The sequence below is a fragment of the Oncorhynchus gorbuscha genome, linkage group LG08 (assembly GCF_021184085.1).
Source record: "Oncorhynchus gorbuscha isolate QuinsamMale2020 ecotype Even-year linkage group LG08, OgorEven_v1.0, whole genome shotgun sequence".
In the NCBI taxonomy this organism is placed as follows: Eukaryota; Metazoa; Chordata; class Actinopteri; order Salmoniformes; family Salmonidae; genus Oncorhynchus; species Oncorhynchus gorbuscha.
This window is the reverse complement of record NC_060180.1, coordinates 23,293,581-23,315,110: the sequence shown is the minus strand read 5'-3', so window position 1 is coordinate 23,315,110 and position 21,530 is coordinate 23,293,581. Positions and strand designations below refer to the sequence as shown.

At 43.0% G+C, this 21,530-nt stretch overlaps 1 protein-coding gene and 1 pseudogene across 3 annotated transcripts in view; both read right to left on the bottom strand.

Annotated features, from left to right (window-relative positions):
* Nucleotides 1–21,530, bottom strand: part of LOC124041366 (echinoderm microtubule-associated protein-like 4) — a 121,804-nt gene that overhangs the window by 46,178 nt on the left and 54,096 nt on the right. For 2 of the 3 annotated variants that reach the window (XM_046358878.1, XM_046358880.1), the window contains exon 1: nt 16,673–17,198. The exons of the other annotated variant lie outside the window; for it this stretch is intronic. In XM_046358878.1, coding sequence (XP_046214834.1) covers nt 16,673–16,751 — 79 coding nt within the window. In that variant the 5' untranslated portion in view covers nt 16,752–17,198. Of the gene's footprint in view, nt 1–16,672; nt 17,199–21,530 lie in introns of those variants that run through there. 3 annotated transcript variants of the gene reach the window in all.
* On the bottom strand, nt 18,291–18,784 carry LOC124041367 (annotated as a pseudogene).

Here is a 21,530-nt window from a genome sequence, read left to right as displayed (position 1 = left end):
CATTCTACAGGCATACTGCCCAACGTGTGGAAAGCATTCTACAGGCATACTGACCAACGTGTGGAAAGCATTCTACAGGCATACTGACCAACGTGTGGAAAGCATTCTACAGGCATACTGACCAACGTGTGGAAAGCATTCTACAGGCATACTGACCAACGTGTGGAAAGCATTCTACAGGCATAGAATGCTTACTGACCAACGTTCTACAGGCATACTGACCAACGTGTGGAAAGCATTCTACAGGCATACTGACCAACGTGTGGAAAGCATTCTACAGGCATACTGACCAACGTGTGGAAAGCATTCTACAGGCATACTGACCAACGTGTGGAAAGCATTCTACAGGCATACTGACCAACATACTGACCAACGTGTGGAAAGCATTCTACAGGCATACTGACCAACGTGTGGAAAGCATTCTACAGTCATACAGGCATACTGACCAACGTGTGGAAAGCATTCTACAGGCATACTGACCAACGTGTGGAAAGCATTCTACAGGCATACTGACCAACGTGTGGAAAGCATTCTACAGGCATTCTGACCAACGTCTGGAAAGCATTCTACAGGCATACTGACCAACGTGTGGAAAGCATTCTACAGGCATACTGACCAACGTGTGGAAAGCATTCTACAGGCATTCTGACCAACGTCTGGAAAGCATTCTACAGGCATACTGACCAACGTGTGGAAAGCATTCTTCAGGCATACTGCCCAACGTGTGGAAAGCATTCTACAGGCATACTGACCAACGTGTGAAAAGCATTCTTCAGGCATACTGCCCAACGTGTGGAAAGCATTCTACAGGCATACTGACCAACGTGTGGAAAGCATTCTTCAGGCATACTGCCCAACGTGTGGAAAGCATTCTACAGGCATACTGACCAACGTGTGGAAAGCATTCTACAGGCATTCTGACCAACGTCTGGAAAGCATTCTACAGGCATTCTGACCAACGTCTGGAAAGCATTCTACAGGCATACTGACCAACGTGTGGAAAGCATTCTACAGGCATACTGACCAACGTTGACTCCAATGCTTCCCACAGTCGTGTCAAGTTGGCCAGATGTCCTTTGGGTGGTGGACCATTCTTGATACACACAGAAAACTGTTGAGCGTGAAAAACACAGCAGCGTTGGAAGTTCTTAATACACATTGTCTGACCATCGCTTAATGAGAGGTCTGGTTAGCAGATGTGTCATTCTAATGCTAGAGAACCACACAACTTTACCAAGTTTGTATTTTTATCTGTTTTAAAACAGAAACGGAAAAAAGTTCCAAAATAAAAATACATCTGCAACGGGATTTTACATTGGATTCACCTGATCAGTCTATACATTGGAAAGAGCGGGTGTTCCTAATGTGTTGTACACTCAGTGTACATTTAGATGAAGCTTTGTCTGGGCTTGATAGCCAACTAAGCTGCAGGCTAACTAGGCTGAGCATTGCATCATGGGAGACTAAATACACCCCTTGGAATCAAATTATGCTGCAGAAGAGGGCAATAGAGAAGTTTCGGCAACACTTTTACTTGACACCCAGCGTCATAACACGGTCATAACCATGTCATAACAGCTGACATAAGCTGTCATAACCATGTTGTCATAACAGCTGACATAAGCTGTCATAACCATGTCATAACCATGTCATAACCATGTCATAACCATGTCATAACAGCTGACATAAGCTGTCATAACCATGTCATAACCATGTTATAACCATGTCATAACAGCTGACATAAGCTGTCATAACCATGTCATAACAGCTGACATAGGCTGTCATAATATGGTGATAATACTGTCACAAAACATATTTAGACATTTATCATTGCAATTGTGCACACACATGCACCTGCCCCAATGCTCTGTTTCGGATGACTGGGATGAATGCAGGAGCGTATTTAGCAGCAGGACAAGACACCATCTTTGTGACTGATGACCGACATAAGGCCATGTACGTACGTAGGTCTATCTGGCTTATATGATCAGGATGGTCATGATGCTTCTCGACAGTGTCATAAAGTGGATGTTCAACAAGTTGTTTCAAACATGATGAAATGTGACTGTAAAGAATTCATTACAACAACAACAAATGACTTAAGGAACTAAAGGAAAAAAAACACATTTGAATAAATGTGGGTTTTGAGATGTCATCATCACCAGCCATAAAAATAATACAACAGGTTGGTCGTGACAGTGTTGTGACACATGACATGGTTATGACCGTGTCATGACAGTGTTGTGACGCTGGGTGTCACGTCATGTGTTACAGAGCGTTTCAAAATGACAAAAACAAGGAATCGTGCGGCATGACTAACAAAAACGACAGAACATCAAAAATGTGGATGGAATCATACAGTTGTGCACATACACTAACAGCATAATAACTGGCTAGAACGTGTTTTTAATTGTCCCTTAGAAGCCTTAGTACATAACTGTCAATCAACTGACTGTCGGACAGAGCCGCCACCCACCAGAACGCCCAACTCAGGGAGTCCAATCAATACAAAGGCTCCGGATGTAGTGACCCGAAGCAAGCAGGTGCCCAGACTCAAACGCGCACACGCACGGTTGTGATAAGAGTTCAGTGGACGAACCCTAGGCACAGAGGAGCTTTGTCTGTCTCTCTCTCTCGCGGTCTTGTCTGATAATTAAAACACGTCTCCTCGGGTCTCTTGTAACACACAGTGACATGCACATAAAGGACAGACAGTGGTGACTTACAGACAGCAGGCCTCGGTGTTGGCTGCTCGCAGTGTTAACGACTTTTGACTGCACAACACAGGACATAATGAATCAGAGTTAGTGAATCACTGCTTAGATGTGACACAGGGCTGGGGGGAGCAGCCAGAGGGGTCTGAGGGTCTGTGAGATTGTAGGCTACAGTGCATTCTCTAGCCTTCCTTTGATACCGACACCTGACTTTGATGTGAAACGAAAGCATGTACTACAGCATGTACTACAGCATGTACTACAGCACTGAGCAGGTGGCCCACAACACACAGAGAGGTAAACATCCCCCTTAACACACACATCAACAAAAACAGACAGATTGTTCTAGCAACTTCATTGGGGGGGATGTTTGAAATTCTTTTTTACATTTGAAATCTCAAACCATTTTTGAGAAAATCATGATGAAGGTGGCCATTGTAGTCCCATTTTAGACCGATACATGTCTCCTGTGAGACATAATGATCTGTTAATCGTACATGATACAGACAACATCTTGGTGTCATTATACTACCTATAGTGTGATTCTAAAATACATTTTTCACAATTATTTATTCATTTACATTCATTAAAAGTACCCTTTTTGATTTGGTTCATTTTAAGAGGTAGAGTATATTGCTCCAAACAGTATACAGTACAAGTACATCACATTTCCAGATTAGTCTCTACTAATTCTGAAGGAATGATACATGTTATGAGTACCACCAACACACTGAATGGGAAAATGGATTCAAAAGGGAACTCCCTCTGCTGGTGACTTGCTGAATGTGCAATCCTAAAGGAGGACTGTGATTGTTTAATAACCTGTAATGTCAATTTCTATGTATAAAATGGGTCATATCATTAAAAGGACCAGAGAGCTCAACTGGAAATGTGACATGTTTTGAAGAGTATATTGTTACAAACAATATGTCTAAATATAAGCAAAATCAAAAAGGATAGTTTTTATATATATATTCATATTTTTAATGCTGAATAAATGAATGTGAACATTTGCTTTTCAGAATCTATAACATAGTCCATATGTGTGGTTCACAGATCATAGGGTCTTCCAGGAGGCATGTATAAAAAACACCTCAAATGGGTCATTTCATCATGATTTACCACCCAAAAATGGTGATACTAATGCAAAAAGCAAGTCCTCTAAATGAAGTTCCTATGTGAGAATTGCCAGAACAATTTGAGATAGCAAACATATTTTTCACTCCCACTGGCATGGAATCGCCCTACACCCAGACTCTGTTGTCAATCACTGACATCTTGTAAATAACGAAACACCACAGTCACACTGTCACGGCCGTTGAAAGAAGTAGACCAAAGCGCAGCGTGGGGAGCGTACATATTCCTTTTTATTAGGATGACGCAGACAAAGACAATAAACAATACAAAAACAACCGTGAGGCTTAAGGGCTATGCGTCACAAACTAAGTTAACAACCCACAAAGACAGGTGGGAAAAAGGGCTGCCTAAGTATGGTTCCCAATCAGAGACAACAATAGACAGCTGGTCCTTGATTGAGAACCATACCCGGCCAAAACAAAGAAATACAAAACATAGAAAATAGAACATAGAATGCCCACCCCACATCGCACCCTGACCTAACCAAATAGAGAAATAAAACATCTCTCTAAGGTCAGAGCGTGACATACACCAATACCTTTATCACATATATTTATAGATCAAAGACACAAACTAGAAATGCAAGACAAAAAAGGTAGAGAAGTGCCTTGTTGGCCAACTAACTGGATACAAGAAGCAACATATCAGTCACACCGAGTTCACAGTGATGAAACCATGAGTTCATTTGTCCTCCCTGACTCTGCTCTTTTGTTTCTTTTGCCTCAATTTCCCCTCAGCTATGTCTAGCTACAATAATGTAATCTTATCATAACTCTCCACAGCTTGACGAAACGCTCCCTTGAGAAAAGAACACGGTAGAGCTGCACTCTGCAAGGCAACGTTCAGGTGCATGAGTAAGTCAGTGTGTGTGGGGAGGTTCTGTGACTACGGTACTTGGATTTGTGTAATAGAATATAAAAATCAGACAAGTGGCGGCATTCAGTTACTGTTCGATTGAATGTTAGAATGGGAAAAATGAGTGACCTAAGCGACTGAGCGTTTTATGATCGTCGGTGTCAGGCGCACCAGTTCCAGTATCTCAGAAAGGTCCGGCCTTGTGTGCTTTTCACGCACAACAGTGTCCAGGGTTTACCAAGAATGGTGCAACAAACAACAAATATCCAGTCAGTGGCAGCCCTGTGGGCGAAAACAGCTCGTTGGTGAGAGGTCGAAGGAGAATGGCAAGAATCGTGCAACAGGCGGGCCACAAACAGTGAAATAATGGCACCGTACAACAGTGGTGTGCAGAACAGCATCTTAGAACTCACAACTCATAAGTCCTTCTCACGGATGGGCTATGGCAGCAGACGACCACACCGGGTTCCACTCTTATCAGCTAAAAACAAGAAGCGGCTCCAGTGGGCACGAGTTCACCGATACTGGACAATTGAGGAGAGGAAAAATATTGCCTGGTCCGATGAATCCCGGTGTCTGTTGCGTCATGCTGATAGTAGAGTCAGGATTTGGCATAAGCAGCATTAGTTCATGGCTCCATCCTGCCTGGTGTCAGCCGTACAGACTGGTGGAGGTGGTGTAATGATGTGGGGAATGTTTTCCGAGCACACGTCAGGTCCCTTGATACCAATTGAGCAAAGTTTCCATGCCCCGAAGAATTCAGGTTGTTCTGGAGGCAAAGGGGGGTCCCGGTACTAGACGGTGTACCTAATAAACTGTGTTTATATGTAATACAATAGGGTAGAACTGGGTGATAACTTGCCTTAGTTAGTTTGATAACGTTTATATATAACGATACGTTTATAACATTAAAAGTGCACTACAGTTTTGATTTATTTATTATCCTTTAAACCAATACAACTAGGGTTAGGCAGTCTATTGTATATAACCGTATCCCAGGATATTTTTTAAATACTCTTGGTATGATTTTCCAATACCGTAAATAAAATAACTTGTGCACTTTGTAATAGATAATGCAGTTTGCGTTCATTATTTCGCCTGTTAGATCATTTTTCGTTGTAAAGTTCACCGGTACTGGTTACCCAAAACAGCTGTTTAAGGCATTTGTTTACAAAGAAACATAACGAGCAAAACAGGAGCATAGCGAGGTGAGTCACTCCTGCGTCAGCGAAACTTAACTCTAGAACCGCCATAGGACAACAGCCACTGATGTTCGATTTTGTAAATTAAAAAAATCTGCCCAAAAATATTTTTTAAAAGGTATGTCCTGGCTTTTCATAAAATGTTTGTATTTTACATTGCTCATTTGTCAGATAAAAAAAAAACAGAAAAGTATTTAAAGCCTTTTTACAGCTTTTCTTTCACAACTATTCCGAACGTAACCTGCTCAGACAATGTGCTGTAGGACGTTGGTACCCAGCCAGACGATAATACGTCTCTCTGTCCTCACTGAGTGAATGAAAATGAATGGGCAATAATTGTGTCCCTTACCTCATAACTGAATTTAGTGACAATATTAAGCCTGTCAGTTGTCAGATTGTACATGAAGAATTGGGCACATCTTGTAATTGACAGATGCCGGGAAAGGAGAATCACATGATCAAATCCTCCTTCAGAGTCACATGCAGGTAAAACATTTTGACTTCTTTATAGTATCAGAAGGAGCATATTCTGCCGTTTCTATAACACTTACCTTTGTCAAATAATAGGTGCAGCTCTATTTCCAGATTTGAGTTTTTCCAAGAATAACCGTGCTGTACATGCATTCAGCACAACAGCGAATTGCAACTTTTAAATTGAAACATTAGCTGTTAGCAAAGGTGTCAGCTAAAGATGATGTGCAGGAGCTTGCAGGGATAAGTCGTTTTGGATGTCTACTTTGATGCTAATTAGCATTTTCGAATCAGAGTAAATAGAGACAAATATATTGATAAAAGTCACCTTTCTTCGAGAGTTTTACACAGTTATCAAAATGTCACGCCAGAGTAAGCCTGCACGAATCACAGCCCGTATTTTAAGTGTTTCTAAAATCCCCTATGGGAAAAATGAATTGTGGAAAAACGATTGGAACAATTTCCCTGCTTGACCTCTAGGTTTTATGGGTATTATGACTCATACTGTGGAAGTCTATACTGTGTATGATACAAATCAACAAATTACTGTTTTATATCTTGTCAGGAATATACAGTATTTCCACTAATATTTCTTCAAGGAATTCCTCCTTTTCAATTGTTCATGCACAAATAAAGTTGATCAAATTAGATTACACGGTAATGTTTTTATTGGGAAACGAAAATAGGTTATTAGGCAATTGTTTTCTCTAGGACTTCGTAGAATTATACAAAACATATCTTTGACTCTATCTAAACAAATAACTATTATTTTTATTCATATTTCTTCAAGCAATTAATCCTTTACAAAAGCTGATGCACTATTTATCAACTGCTGGTGCTTATGATTGCTCACCTTGCGGGTTGACATGCATCGGATGCATATGCTAAAGGAAAAGGCCCAGAAACATTCTGCAGTGGGTACTCATAGGCTGAAAGGCCAAGCGGTTCTAGTGTTTAGTGAGGTGATCAAGTTACACGTGTATGAAATTCCCTAGGCTACTAAGGTTTGCCAGCTATATATATACACACACAACTATACAGTTGAAGTTGGAAATTTACATACACCTTAGCCAAATACATTTACACTGAGATTTTTTTAACAATTCCTGAGTAAAATTCCCGGTCTTAGGTCAGTTAGGATTACCACTTTATTTTAAGAATGTGAAATGTCAGAATAATAGTAGAGAGAATGATTGATCACAGCTTTTTATTTCTTTCATCACATTCCCAGTGGGTCAGAAGTTTACATACACTCAATTAGTATTTGGTAGCATTACATTTAAATTGTTTAACTTGGGTCAAACGTTTCGGGTAGCCTTCCACAAGCTTCCCACAATAAATAAGCTCATTCCTCTGTCACGCCTTGGTCATTGTATTTTGTGTTTTTGTTATATGTTTGGGTAGGCCAGGGTGTGACATGGGTTTATATGTTGTATTCGTATTGGGGTTTGTATTATTTGGGATCGCGGCTGATTAGGGGTGTTGTTAGGCTTGGCTGCCTGAGGCGATTCTCAATTAGAGTCAGGTGCTTATCGTTATCTCTGATTGGGAACCGTATTTAGGCAGCCTTAGTTTCGCTTTGTATTTCGTGGGTGATTGTTCCTGTCTCTGTGTTGTGGTCACCAGATAGGATGTAATAAGTTTCACGTTCCGTTTTGTTGTTTTTGTATTTAGTATCAGTTATTTCATATACCGAGTTTCTTTCATTGAAGTCATGAGTAACCAACACGCTGCATTTCGGTCCGACTCTCTTTCTTCAACAGACGAACGTCGTTACAGGCCACTTCAATGCCTTGACTTTGTTGTCCTTAAGCCATTTTGACACAACTTTGGAAGTATGCTTGGGTTCAGCGCCGCCAGTGCTCCCAGTCTGCCCAGCTCCGCCAGTGCTCCCAGTCTGCCCAGCGCCGCCAGTGCTCCCAGTCTGCCCAGCGCCGCCAGTGCTCCCAGTCTGCCCAGCGCCGCCAGTGCTCCCAGTCTGCCCAGCGCCGCCAGTGCTCCCAGTCTGCCCAGCGCCACCAGTGCTCCCAGTCTGCCCAGCGTCGCCAGTGCTCCCGGTCTGCTTTGGAAGTATGCTTGGGTTCATTGTCCATTTGGAAGAACCAATTGCAACCAAGCCTTAACTTCCTGACTGATGTCTTGAGATGTTGCTTCAATATATCCACATAATTGTCCTAAAAATTTTCTAAAAAGTACGATCTTTGTCCCCATGTGCAGTTGCAATTCTTAGTCTGGATTTTTTTATGGGGGTTTTGGAGCTGTGGCTTCTTCCTTGCTGATGCGGCCTTTCAGGTTATGTCGATATAGGACTCATTTTACTGTGGATGTAGATACTTTTATACCCGTTTCCAGCATCTTCACGGGGTCTTTTGATGTTTTTCTGGGATTGATTTGCACTTTTCACACCAAAGTACGTTAATCTCTAGGAGACAGAACACATCTCCTTCCTGACTGGTATGACGACTGCTTGGTCCCATGGTGTCTATACTTGCATACTATTGTTTGTACTGATGGACGTGGTACCTTCAGGTGTTTGGAAATTGCTCCCAAGGAAGAACCAGACTTGTGGAGGTCTACACATTTTTCCCCCTGAGGTCTGGGCTGATTTATTTTGATTTTCCCATGATGTCAAGCAAATAGGCACAGAGTTTGGAAGTAGGCCTTGTAATACATCCACAGGTACACCTCCAATTGACTCAAATTATGTCAATTAGCCTATCAGAAGCTTCTAAATCCATGACATCATTTTCTGGAATTTTCCAAGCTGTTTAAAAGGCACAGTCAATTTAGTGTATGTAAACTTCTGAGCCACTAGAATTGCGATACAGTGAATTCTGTCTGTAAACAATTGTTGGAAAAATTACTTGTGTCATGCACAAAGTAGATGTCCTAACCGACTTGCCAAAACTATAGTCTGTTAACAAGACATTTGTAGAGTGGATGAAAAACCCTAAGCTCTACTAGTTTGATGGTTGTAACCATCAATTGTTCCAAAAACAGTCACCCATATTAGCAAACGTATTTCATTTCAAACATAACAATTCCTCTAGTATAGGCTACTGCAAAATGCCTGTGATATGTGATTGGTATGGTCGGTGTTGATTCATTTTGGTTTATCGTCCCAGCTGTAAAGTATATATAAATAACATTTTAAGAAATACAATGTATAGGATGGGCTGAATTTGTATTCATTGATACAGAAAAGTTTTAAGGCCCTGTGTGAACCCCCAGCCTAGGCTCGGAAGGAGGAAACCCTGAGAATTACTCAGGAAGAGATATGGTGAAAGAGGCTGGATGTGAATGGTGATATCCTTCTCAGTAATAGATGCCACAATTTACTGTGTAACCCACTCCAGCAGATAACACACTTGTTGTTATCATTAGAGCATTGCAAAAACTCTGAAGACTGATTAGAGGATAAGAAGATTATTACCCAACACCCTGACAAAACATATCGTAGAGAAAATGTGCAATTCAAAACCTGACTCCTCTGCCAACTATCCTGTTGTAGTCTGCGTGTTGAGAACACATTTAGTGTTCTCAAGTCATGCGAAAGTAATAACTGAGTAATAACCACATGAGAAGTGAGTAATTGCACTTCCGAATATCTTTGTGAAAGTTTTCTATGGGATGATATGTTCAGTGTGTGAGTGTGGAAAGTTGTTGGACTAGAGTTGGACTAGAGTTGGACTAGAGAGAACAGATGCTGCTAAAGGACAAGGACACTAGCTGGGACCTGCTGGAAGTGACATCACAAAGGAAGCGAGGACACACAGGAAGTGAGATCACACATGCTCGAGAAAGAAGGAGAAGAGTGAAGCAATCAGCAGTCTGAAATAATGATTTCTTAAGAGGGAGCATAATCACAAGACACACATCCTGTCAAACAGGAAGCAACACTATACAATTAATCAGAGTTGTTTTGGTTTGAACACTGAATGGCTGCTCGAGTGGTTGGTGTTGACACTAACAACCAACCAGGCTCTTCCCAATGCTTGCCTCATTACTGATGCCTTCCTCAACTACAGTAGACGGCTATGTTTCCAGACATGCTCCAGGGCCCATATTCAAAAACTGTTAGGAGTGCTGATCTAGGATCAGGCCCCAGCCCCCGACCATATAATCGTATTGATAATGAACTAAAATGCTAAACTTATCCTATATCAGCATTTATAAACTGAGACACTTCCTGAACACGGGCTTATGAATATGATCTCCCTCTAACTGAGTAAGCCTGTATTTATCCATGTTAGCCCCATTGACAGGAGGTTTAATACAGCCCAACACTTCACCCAGGAGGTCATTGTCTCCAGTGAAGGTCTTACTGGGAAGACTGGTTCCGGTTTGCTTCAGCTGCATATACTGACTTTGCAGGGCAAATGTGTTAAAAGACTCATGCATTCACACTCACACATGAGCACACACAGGAGCCATTGCAGGCTTATTTCCTGTCCTCACACACTCTGGAGGCCTGGTTAATCAGATTTATTACAGCAACTCCCTCCATCAATACTTAATCACCATTACTGATGCCCGGTCTGTAGTATCTAATCCTGTTAATGAACAAAGACACTCTCTCTCTCTCACACACACACACACACACACACACACATACACACACCAAGGAGAGGCAATAGGAGTGTTTAAAAAAATACAAAAATATTTAACCTTTACTTAACTAGGCAAGTCAGTTAAGAACAAATTCTTATTTACAATGATGGCCTACTGGGGAACAGTGGGTTAACTGCCTTGTTCAGGGGCAAAACGACAGATTTTTACCTTGTCAACTTGGGGATTTGATCCAGCAACCGTTCAGTTACTGGCCCAACGCTCTAACCACTATATGACTCCCGAATCACGGCCGGTTGTGAAACAGCCCGGGATCGAACCCAGGTCTGTAGTGACGCCTCCATTACTGCGATGCAATGCCTTAGGCCACTGCGCCACTCTGGAGGCCTTGTGTGAAAGCATAGTATCAAGTGTAATGTACTGATGTATGACCCCAGTCTCCGGCAGTATATAGTATCACACTAAGCAAAAAGGACGCATGCAAAAACACACAGACAAGCTAGCACGCACGTACATACGTACACACACATTTAAGTCTGAGGTTTTAGCCTCCATAATGAAATGTGGAGCACAGCCATGCCTTGACAAGGTATATCATCACTCTCCTCTCATCTCTCACTCTCCTGCACTTAGTCTCTTTCTTTAAGCCACTTGCTCTCTCACACTCCTCATGTTTGGATGGTATCCATTGATGACATACATTTATGTACAGTGATCAAAAACGGGTTTTTGCACACTAACTCAATGCTATGTGTATGAGCAAACAAACAAAAAAACATCCGTCTGCCATTTTATGAATTTATTTTTGCTGGGTGTGCATCAATAAACAGTATGGGCAAGTACAGTGCCTTCAGAAAGTATTCAAACCCCTTGACTTTTTCCAAATTTTGTTATGTTACAGCCTTATTATAAAATGTATTAAAAAGTTGTTTTCCCCTTCATCAATTTACACACAATACCCCATAATGACGAAGCAAAAACAGGTTTTTAGAACAAGAAATATCACATTTATGTAATCATTCAGACTCTTTATTCAGTACTTTGTTGAAGCACCTTTGGCAGCAATTACAGCCTCAAGTCTTCTTTGGTATGACGCTACAAGTTTGGCACACCTATATTTGGGGAGTTTCTCCCATTCTTCTCTGCAGATCCTCTCAAGCTCTGTCAGGTTGGATGGGGAGCGTCGCTGAACAGCTATTTTCAGGTCTTTCCAGAGATGTTCGATCGGGTTCAAGTCCGGGCTCTGGCTGGGCCACTCAAGGACATTCAGAGGCTTGTCCAGAAGCCACTCCGGTGTTGTCTTGGCTGTGTGCTTAGGGTCATTAGGACTACCTGACATGATGACTCCTTGCTGTCCCCAGTCCACCTGGCCGTGCTGCTGCTCCAGTTTCAACTGTTCTGCCTTATTATTATTCAACCACGCTGGCCATGTTCTGTTATAATCTCCACCCGGCACAGCCAGAAGAGGACTGGCCACCCCACATAGCCTGGTTCCTCTCTAGGTTTCTTTCTAGGTTTTGGCCTTTCTAGGGAGTTTTTCCTAGCCACCGTGCTTCTACACCTGCATTGCTTGCTGTTTGGGGTTTTAGGCTGGGTTTCTGTACAGCACTTTGAGATATCAGCTGATGTACGAAGGGCTATATAAATACATTTGATTTGATTGTCCTGTCAGAAGGTAAACCATCACACCAGTCTGAAGTTCTGTGCACTCTGGAGCAGGTTTTCATCAAGGATCTCTCTGTAATTTGCACCATTCATCTTTGCCTCGATCCTGACTAGTCTGCCAGTCCATGCCTCTGAATAACACCCCGACAGCAGGATGCTGCCACCACCATGCTTCACCGTAAGGATGTTGCCAGGTTTCGTCCAGACGTGACGATTGACATTCAGGCCAAAGAGTTTAATCTTGGTTTCATCAGACCAGGGAATCTTGTTTCTCATGGTCTGAGTGCCTTTTGGCAAACTCAAAGCGGGCTGTCATGTGCCTTTTACTGAGGAGTGGCTTCCGTCTGGCCACTCTCCCATAAAGGCCTGATTGGTGGAGTGCTGCAGAGTGTGTTGCAGTAGTGCTGCATCTTTGTCATTCTGGAAGGTTCTCCCATCTCACAGAGGAACTCTGGAACTCTGTCAGAGTGACCATCAGGCTCTTGATCACCTCTCCGATTGCTCAGTTTGGCCGGGCAGCCAGCTCTAGGAAGTCTTCTTCCATTGAAGAATGATGGGGGCCATTGTGTTCTTGGGGACCTTCCGTGCTGCAGACATTTTTTGGTACCCTTCCCCAGATCTGTGCCTCGACACAATCCTGTCTCAGAGCTATACGGACAATTCCTTCGACCTCATGGCTTGGTTTTTGCTCTGACATGCACTGTCAATTGTGGGACCTTATATAGACAGGTATGTGCCTCATGTCCAATCAATTGAATTTACTACAGGTGGACTCCAATTAAGTTTTAGAAATACCTCAAGGATATTCAATGGAAATAGGATGCACCTGAGCTAAATTGAGTCTCAGAGCAAAGGGTCTGAATACTTAGGTGTCTGTTTTTTTCTTTTAATACATTGGCAAAGATTTCTAAAAACCTGTTTCACATTGTCAATATGGGGAATTGTGTGTAGATTGCTGAGGATAATACAAAATATATATATTTTAGAGTAAGGCTGTAACGTTACAAAATGTGGAAAAAGGGAAGGGGTCTGAATACTTTCTGAAGGCACTGTATGTGTGCACACAACAGTGTATATGTACAAGAGTGTGTGTGTATAAGTGCCGTATGAATCGTAATGGTGCTCAGATTCCTGCGGGCTGCTCGTAGGAGCTTTAAATTGTTTTCTGCATGAAGCGACATGTTTGTTGTAAGACATTAGGCTGTGCGGCCAGGCCAAGTGTGTGTGTGGGGAGGGGGGGCGAGAGAGAGAGTGACAGAAGCAGGGATCTGATGATGGATGAGATTGGATTAGCAGAGAGAAGCTGCGCACACAGCCCACACAGCCCAGTACTCAACTGTAATTTACAACTCTATCACTGTAATACACACGGTGTTACTAAAGACACACGTTACAGCCTTGTCAAAGGACACTCTACATTCACTATGCACCTACATACTTCACGGCTCGATCAGAAAATTCTATACACTCGCTAGTCACTATAAACACACACTTTACAGCGCTTTCAGTTCACAAACACAAAACACACACTGCAGAAAGAACTGTAAAGCTCGAATCAGGCCATCTGTGAATGCTCTCAGAGTGGTGATTCTCCCATTCTGGCAGAGAGCCTAACACACAGCACCTCCTGCTCTATTAAACCCTAACTCGTATACACCACACGGATACATAGTGTGTGTGTGTGTGTGTACATGTCTATAGATCTGTATCTGCATGTAGTATATGTATATGTCAGAACATATGTCTGCCTATTAGTATGCATGTGTAAATCTATGTGTATGATATAGAGTGAGAGCGGAGAAGAGAGAAAGACGGAGGTAAAGTTTGTATCTGTAATTGTTGACTGCCTTTGTTTTCTCCTGCCTCTCGCTCACTCAACACCACTATTTTTCTTTCATTTCTTTTAGTTTCTCTTTTATTTGAGGAGGGTGTGTGGTTTGAAGAAAAGGCGGCATGGGGGGGTACGAAGAGAGAGAGAGCGAGAGAGAGTGTGTGAGAGAGTGAGAGACATAATTTGCCCAAATGAAGTGTTCTAACATCTCCCACAGCCCTAAAGGCATCCACATGCTTCCAAATCCAAAACATTTCGGAACAGCTTGTGCATGTATTACATCTTTTTGTGCCGTTTTTGTTCCTTTTGGTCGTCGGCAGTTTGTTTTAGGACTGTTTGTGCACACAAAATGTTTTCTTGAGGCAAGCCGAAGTCTGTAGCTGTAGTCTACACTATGGATGCACGATATATCGGTGAACACATCGGAATCGGACGATATTAGCCAAAAATGCCAACGTCGGCATCGGCCCGATGTCTAGTTTAACGGCGATGTGCAAAACCGATGTCAAAGCTGACGTGCATACCTATATAATGTTGGTCGATGCAGCATTCCTAACCTAGCCCACAATGTCTGCTGTGAGGATCGAGCAGTCAACAAGTCCAGCAGTCATTTGAAAGAGTAAGTCAAATTCAGCCAGACAACTCAAAGGTCGAAATCCATTAACGCCAAGATAATGGAATTCATTGCCCTTGACAATCAACCGTTCTTTGTCGTGGGTGATGTTGGCTTTCGCCGACTGGAGAGCAACAGTACACACGTGCGAGTGCACCAAGTGCGCTATTCTTCAAATGTTGCCTTACCGGAGTTACACAGTAATAGCGTCACTGCTATTAGCTTCACGACTGCCATTTGGACCAGCGATATCAGCCCCATGAGCATGCGGAGTCTGACAGCACAGTGAGTCATCAAAGATTTTGTACTGAGGAAAGTTGTATTTCATGCTCATAAATGTGCTGGTTGTCATACCGCTGCTTCCATTTCAATGGCATTAACTTTTTGGTCAGTGTGGTGTGGTGTGGTGTAGAGGTCGACCGATTATGATTTTTCAACGCCAATACCGATTATTGGAGGACCAAAAAAGGCCGATACCGATTAAAATCGGCAGATATTTATATATTTGTAATAATGACAATTACAACCATACTGAATGAACAATGAACCCTTATTTTAACTTAATATAATACATAAATAAAACCTATTTAGTCTCAAATAAATAAAGAAAGATGTTCAATTTGGTTTAAATAATGCAAAAACACAGTGTTGGAGAAGAAAGTAAAAGTGCAATATGTGCCATGTAAAAAAGCTAACGTTTAAGTTCCTTTGCTCATCATAGTGGTCTCTGACTTGTGGTCAGACTCGCTGAGGTGGAACAAACTTAAACTTGCACCTTTTTTCTAATGCTGATTGAACGCCATTGAGAAAACATCCTTTCTGAAATTAAAAGTAAACCTCGAAGTAATTATCTAGTTTATCTAATCTGATTCCGATATTTTTCTCTGGTAACGGATTACAGTTACCGCTTTCTTGTAATCCCTTACATGTAATCCGTTACTCCACAACCCTGGACACACCGCTATGATCTATGACACTCCCCTCCTTCTCTCCACCTAACTCAGTCACACTCCATCTACAGCCACGTGTTCTCTCACTCTCTCACTCTTCTCTCTCAGATTCAGATCCTCCCTGCTACGAAGACAGACATCTAGATGGCTCTACTTCCTCAGACCGGTCCTCAACCAATCAGAAGCAGCCTCACTGGGGTGTGCTCTCTGAATATATATTGAATGGATTGGAGAAAGGTCATACTGGTCCAAACACAGACAATCGGGGTTGCAGAGAAATCGTATGAATGAGCAGCCAGTCACAGAGACCGGTCAAACAGCCTCACACACAGGGGAACTACAGCGGGTCGTGAAATGGGCTATTCTCTTTCACAGTAATCTATCTACCTACTTCAATAGTTTCACTATGACCCACACAAGCTAAGAAAGTCAAAGGTATTGTCTGTTAAAACCACTTGTATGCAATTTCTGGTAAACCACACAGATGGTATTGCAGTAGAGATTCTGCAGCAAACTCCAATTCTAGTGCATAGCTGGGGGAAACCCCATAGAGAGCACACACACACGCCAATGAACCACATGGAGCTGGCACCCCATTAACCTCCAAACATCTCTCTCTGGAACAGTACTGAAAGCAATTCTATGGTTATAGTACAGTACATTACCGGCACAGTGGTTGTTGAGCAAGGCGTTGGTGGTTGTAGAGTTGCAAGCTGGGGCCACAGACAACAAGCCCTCCTCCATTCTCTTCTTACTGCAGACACACACACACACACACCCGCAGACGGATACACACACCTCTCCCTTGACAAGATCCAGGCAGCTTCCTGCCTTTTTTTTTAACTGTCCCGAGAGTGTGTGATTGAGTACCCTTGCCTCGCTGCTACACGCCTGCTGTGTTTGTGACTGTGTATACGTGTGTGTGTGTGGTAGACTATTCTTCTCGTCGTCTCAGGCAGTCCTGTTTTTCCTCGCTCTCTCTCTTTTTCTAGAGTCTATTTCATTTCCTTCTTCCTTTCGATCAGGTCTCCTTCGACTGCAGTCAGAAGGATTTCTGGTTGTCTGTGTGCAAACAGAATGCTTTTTAGTCTCCCTCTTACTTCTCTCTCGTTTGTGTCTGCTCTCTCTGGCACACACTCACACACAGTGCCACTGCTGCACGCTCACACAAAGCCTGGAGCGAATGAGTGAGCGAGAGAGTGAGGCAGGAGGAGGAGATCGAGATTTTTTTTTTAAACAAAAATCCTTGGCTGGCTCAGGGAGTGGCTAAAGCTGAGCTGCGCTGCTGCTGTTGGCTCACAGAGCTTTAACCCCATGAATGCCGATAGCAATAAGGCTCCTGTGGACATAGAGAGAGAATGAGGAGGAGGAAAGAGGGGGAGAGGAGAGTGCGTAGAGGTGACATTATAGCGCGAAGAGAATAGTTCCTGCTCCACTAACTCATTGGTTTCTGGAGCTGTCTGGGCCCCTCGTTAGGTCTCCAAACATGCCGATGGCGAAGCCGTTAGTCACCAAAAAACGTTATTCATTCACTTCTCCCTCGCCGCCAAAAACACATTTATTAGATTTCAGAGAGACAAAGTCAGAATACTATAAAGAATATACAGTATATTATTCTTCTATTTTTTGTTGTTGTTCTGGATTATTATTATTTATTATTTATATATGTTTTACCCTCTTTTTCTCCCCAATTTCGTGGTTTCCAATTGTTAGTATCTTGTCTCATCGCTACAACTCCTGTACGGGCTCGGGAGAGACAAAGGTCAAGAGCCACGCATCCTCCGAAACACAACCTAACCAAGCCACACTGCTTCTTAACACAGCGCGCATCCGACCCAGAAGCCAGCTGCACCAATGTGTTAGAGGAAACACCGTGCACCCAATTGTGCGTCGCCCCATGGACCTCCCGGTCGCGGCCGGCTGGGTTCGAACCCAGAGTCTCTGATGCAATGCCTTAGACCACTGTGCCACCCAGGACGCCTATTATTCGTATTTTAAACATTCAGGGAATGTATGTGGTAAGACCAAGACATCTCGAAGGCAAAAATAAACAGAGGAATGAGGAAGAAGTTAAAAAAAAGAAAATCATTATTTTCAAAAAGTACTTTTCTTTATTTAGTAGATTATGTATAACTAAACAATATCTTAGTGATCCAGCAGAATGCCATCCAGCACAGTGAACGAGCCGCAATAACAGTGGGGCAGTCCGGCTCAGCATCTACAAAAAGGAATAATCAAAACTGATTGAGGTTTTCTGTGAAGGCCGTCGCATATAGAACCAATACACATGCTAGAACCTGATTGTGGGTGGAGTTTGTTGCCTGGGCAGTCAAGCCTTTCTATTTGCCGGTCATTTGCTTAACCGCCACCGCATGCTCCTCCCCCATAGCGGACAGCACGGAGACCATGATATCCTCAGAGGTGGCAAACCTCTGCTCTATTTCCTTGCCCAGGTCTGAATCACTTGCCATTGCCACTCATGAGGGACATGAACCCATCAGTGATGTTCAACAGCTGGAAATCGTTTATCTCGACGTGGGGCACATCCACGTTGTGGATGGAGGGACACAAGTCCTCATACTTCTTGTTGGTGAAGATGTCAATGCCCATCGTGTTAAACCTTGGCGTGTCTGTGCTTTCTGGCCTTGGAGGTGGACATTTCCACAATCTTGCAGGGGTGTCCTTTCAGCAGCACAAAGAGGTTCTTTCGCAGGGCAGTAATGGGGGTTGGAGGCGCCAGAATCTCCAGTGGTGAAGTCAAGTTTGGGGTCTGCCATGGTGTGCCAGATTAAGAGCACTTCCAAGAGAAAGAGGAACGGGACTGCGCAAGCGTGACCAACTTTACTCGCCAAGTCAGATTACACAGCCACACGATCCGCCTCACAAATGATGTCATCGCTATCTTAAAGAGACAGCGCACAATTGAATAAAAAGAGACTGCTTCTTCTACGCAAATGCTGTCGATCAGTGCAATAAAATAATACGTTCTCCTAGGAGTTGCCAATAAAATAAGTCCTACATAGGAGGGATTGTTTGTCATCTGTAGCCCCGTGATATCAGCTAAAACGCGCTCAACTCAATGCACCCGCTCCTTTTGAATAACCTCCCATGCATCTGTATTGTGAAGAGTCCTGGGCTACATTTTGATTTACCCAGTTTATCAATAGAGATGTACCTTTCAAATAAATGATTACCATTGTTGTTGTTGTTTTTTGTAGTTCCTTTGGTAAAAACAAAGTCAAAAAATTGACCGTATGATTGATTCATTAATGCATACATTGCGGTCTCAAAAGAATTGACATAAAAATGTTCAAATGTGATGATATTGAAATAAAAAAATACGGCCAGCAATTGAACGGAGCAGTAAGCGGAGTCTGTCTGGATCAAGTGCCATTCTGGGACTTTAGATGATACCACAAAAAGAAAAAGTATTGTTTTGGAATCGAGTATCATGATGCTGTCGAGTATCACGATACTAAACCTGGTTATCCAAGTCAGAATTCTCGTATATCGTGACAATACGAATACTTACGTCAAGGTTATAACATCCCTCTAGAATGACTTCTATGGCTGACCTACAGTGTAGTCTATGGCTATGCTGTGAAAGATAGAAATGTTCCTTGTTGAGATGAATTATTATTATTATTTTTAAATACATTTTAACCGCCTAATCTAAACTCCATGATCAGCACCTGGTCTGGACGAAATTAAACCCTCTGTTCCACACATGACTGCAGGAGCACAGCCAAAACACTGGGCCTGAGGTGGAGACAGAGAGCACAATGGTAGAAATACACATTCTGTTAAACACACATTCTCACTAAGATTTTAGCGAAGTTTGGATGGAACAGTGTGCAGCATGTACGTAGATAGGTATTCTGTTGATGTGCACGAGGCTCTTTAAAGACTGCACATGTGTGCACAGGCTACTCCTGCTGGCTGCATTGCAGACAGTTGAAACTGGACCCTCTGCCCTGTGCTTGTATTATTATTCTGTTTAAGCCAGAGCCTCAGAGGGAGAGCAGGTCCCAGCCGATGGCAGGGATTTCAACCAGAGTGAACCATTTTAATCTCCACTGTTAGAGAAAGCGAGCAAGCGAGAGAGAACGATCGAGAAAGGGAGCGAGCGAGACAGCGAATTGTTTCAAGGCAGCACTCTACCACGTTGGAAGGAAAACCCTAAACAGAAAGGGGACTGGTGACTAGCCAGGAGGAAGAGATGAGGGGGGGGGCGACGACGAGGAGAAGCCATTGCCACCATACTGTACATCTACAATGGGCTCTACAATGACTCATGGTATGGGCAGTAAAGTCCAGTACGGGTAGCTGAAGCCCAATATGGCGACCAGACTGTGGGCGTGTCGTAAGGAGTGGGCGTGTGGAAAGGAGTGGGCGTGTCGTAAGGAGTGGGCGTGTCGTAAGGAGTGGGCGTGTCGTAAGGACTGGGCGTGTCATAAGGACTGGGTGTACAGAAAGTGGATCAGCTACGTGGGCAGATTTGTTGCCACTCGATGTCGTTTTGCGAGGCTGAAAGGGCTGTACTACTGCGGTAGCTATGTGGCTATTTTTTTTCTCTTACATCATTTTATTAGTAGGATAGCAGCCTACACAATAAATAATATTGTTCACCATGCAGATGTCACCTTGATCATACATAGTCTACTACTCAATGGGGAGGGAATGAATGGCAACAACACCAGGACACAGTGCCCTTTGCTCCCGAAGCACTACTGTCCGGCAACGGCGTGGGAAGTAGCTCCCTAGTAGCTACTTAGGGTGACAGTTGCAGTAAACCCTCGCGTACAACGCACGAAACATAACAAATAAACAATCATCAGTTTTATAACTGAAAATGTACAATTATTTGTGTAAAACTAACAATGAAATACGACTCAGACTCATCCTCTGTTTAATTTAGGAACTCAGGTTGCCAAGTATTTCCCCAAATAAAAAAATAGACATTTGTTCATGTCTCAATGTAACCAAGGTATGAAATGACTGTATTTGAAAATAATACATTTTTTGGCTTAGTGGTCAATTTGCAGTGTACAAATTATAATTTTACAGCCCCCCAGCCATTCGCTCTGAAAAACAATCGACCCGCGGCTGAATCTAGTTGCCTACCCCAGGGGTAAGGGTTCACACAAGATGTATGGCGAAAGCAGGTGATAGGAGGAAGGGACCCGTTTCAGCAGTGTGAAAGGTGAGGTAGCCAACTGTGACACTGAAGTTGTCCTCAAAATACGCAATGAGCTTTAACAGTTGTCAGTACAAATGACATTAGCACAGTGACAGACAAGTAAACTGTTGTGAGGTCAAAAGCCAAGAACACAGAGTTCTAGGGAGGGGACATTTTATCTCATACCTAAGCACAGTCAAGACACAGTCAAGACAAGTCAAACCCCCTGGTGTGGCACGCGCGTTAACTGCCATCTGAAGGGAGATGAAACCTAGATGTTACACCCTGTGTAGAGAGGAATTGCAGCGGAGTCACCAAAATAGAGCTGACAGGAAAGAGGAGGG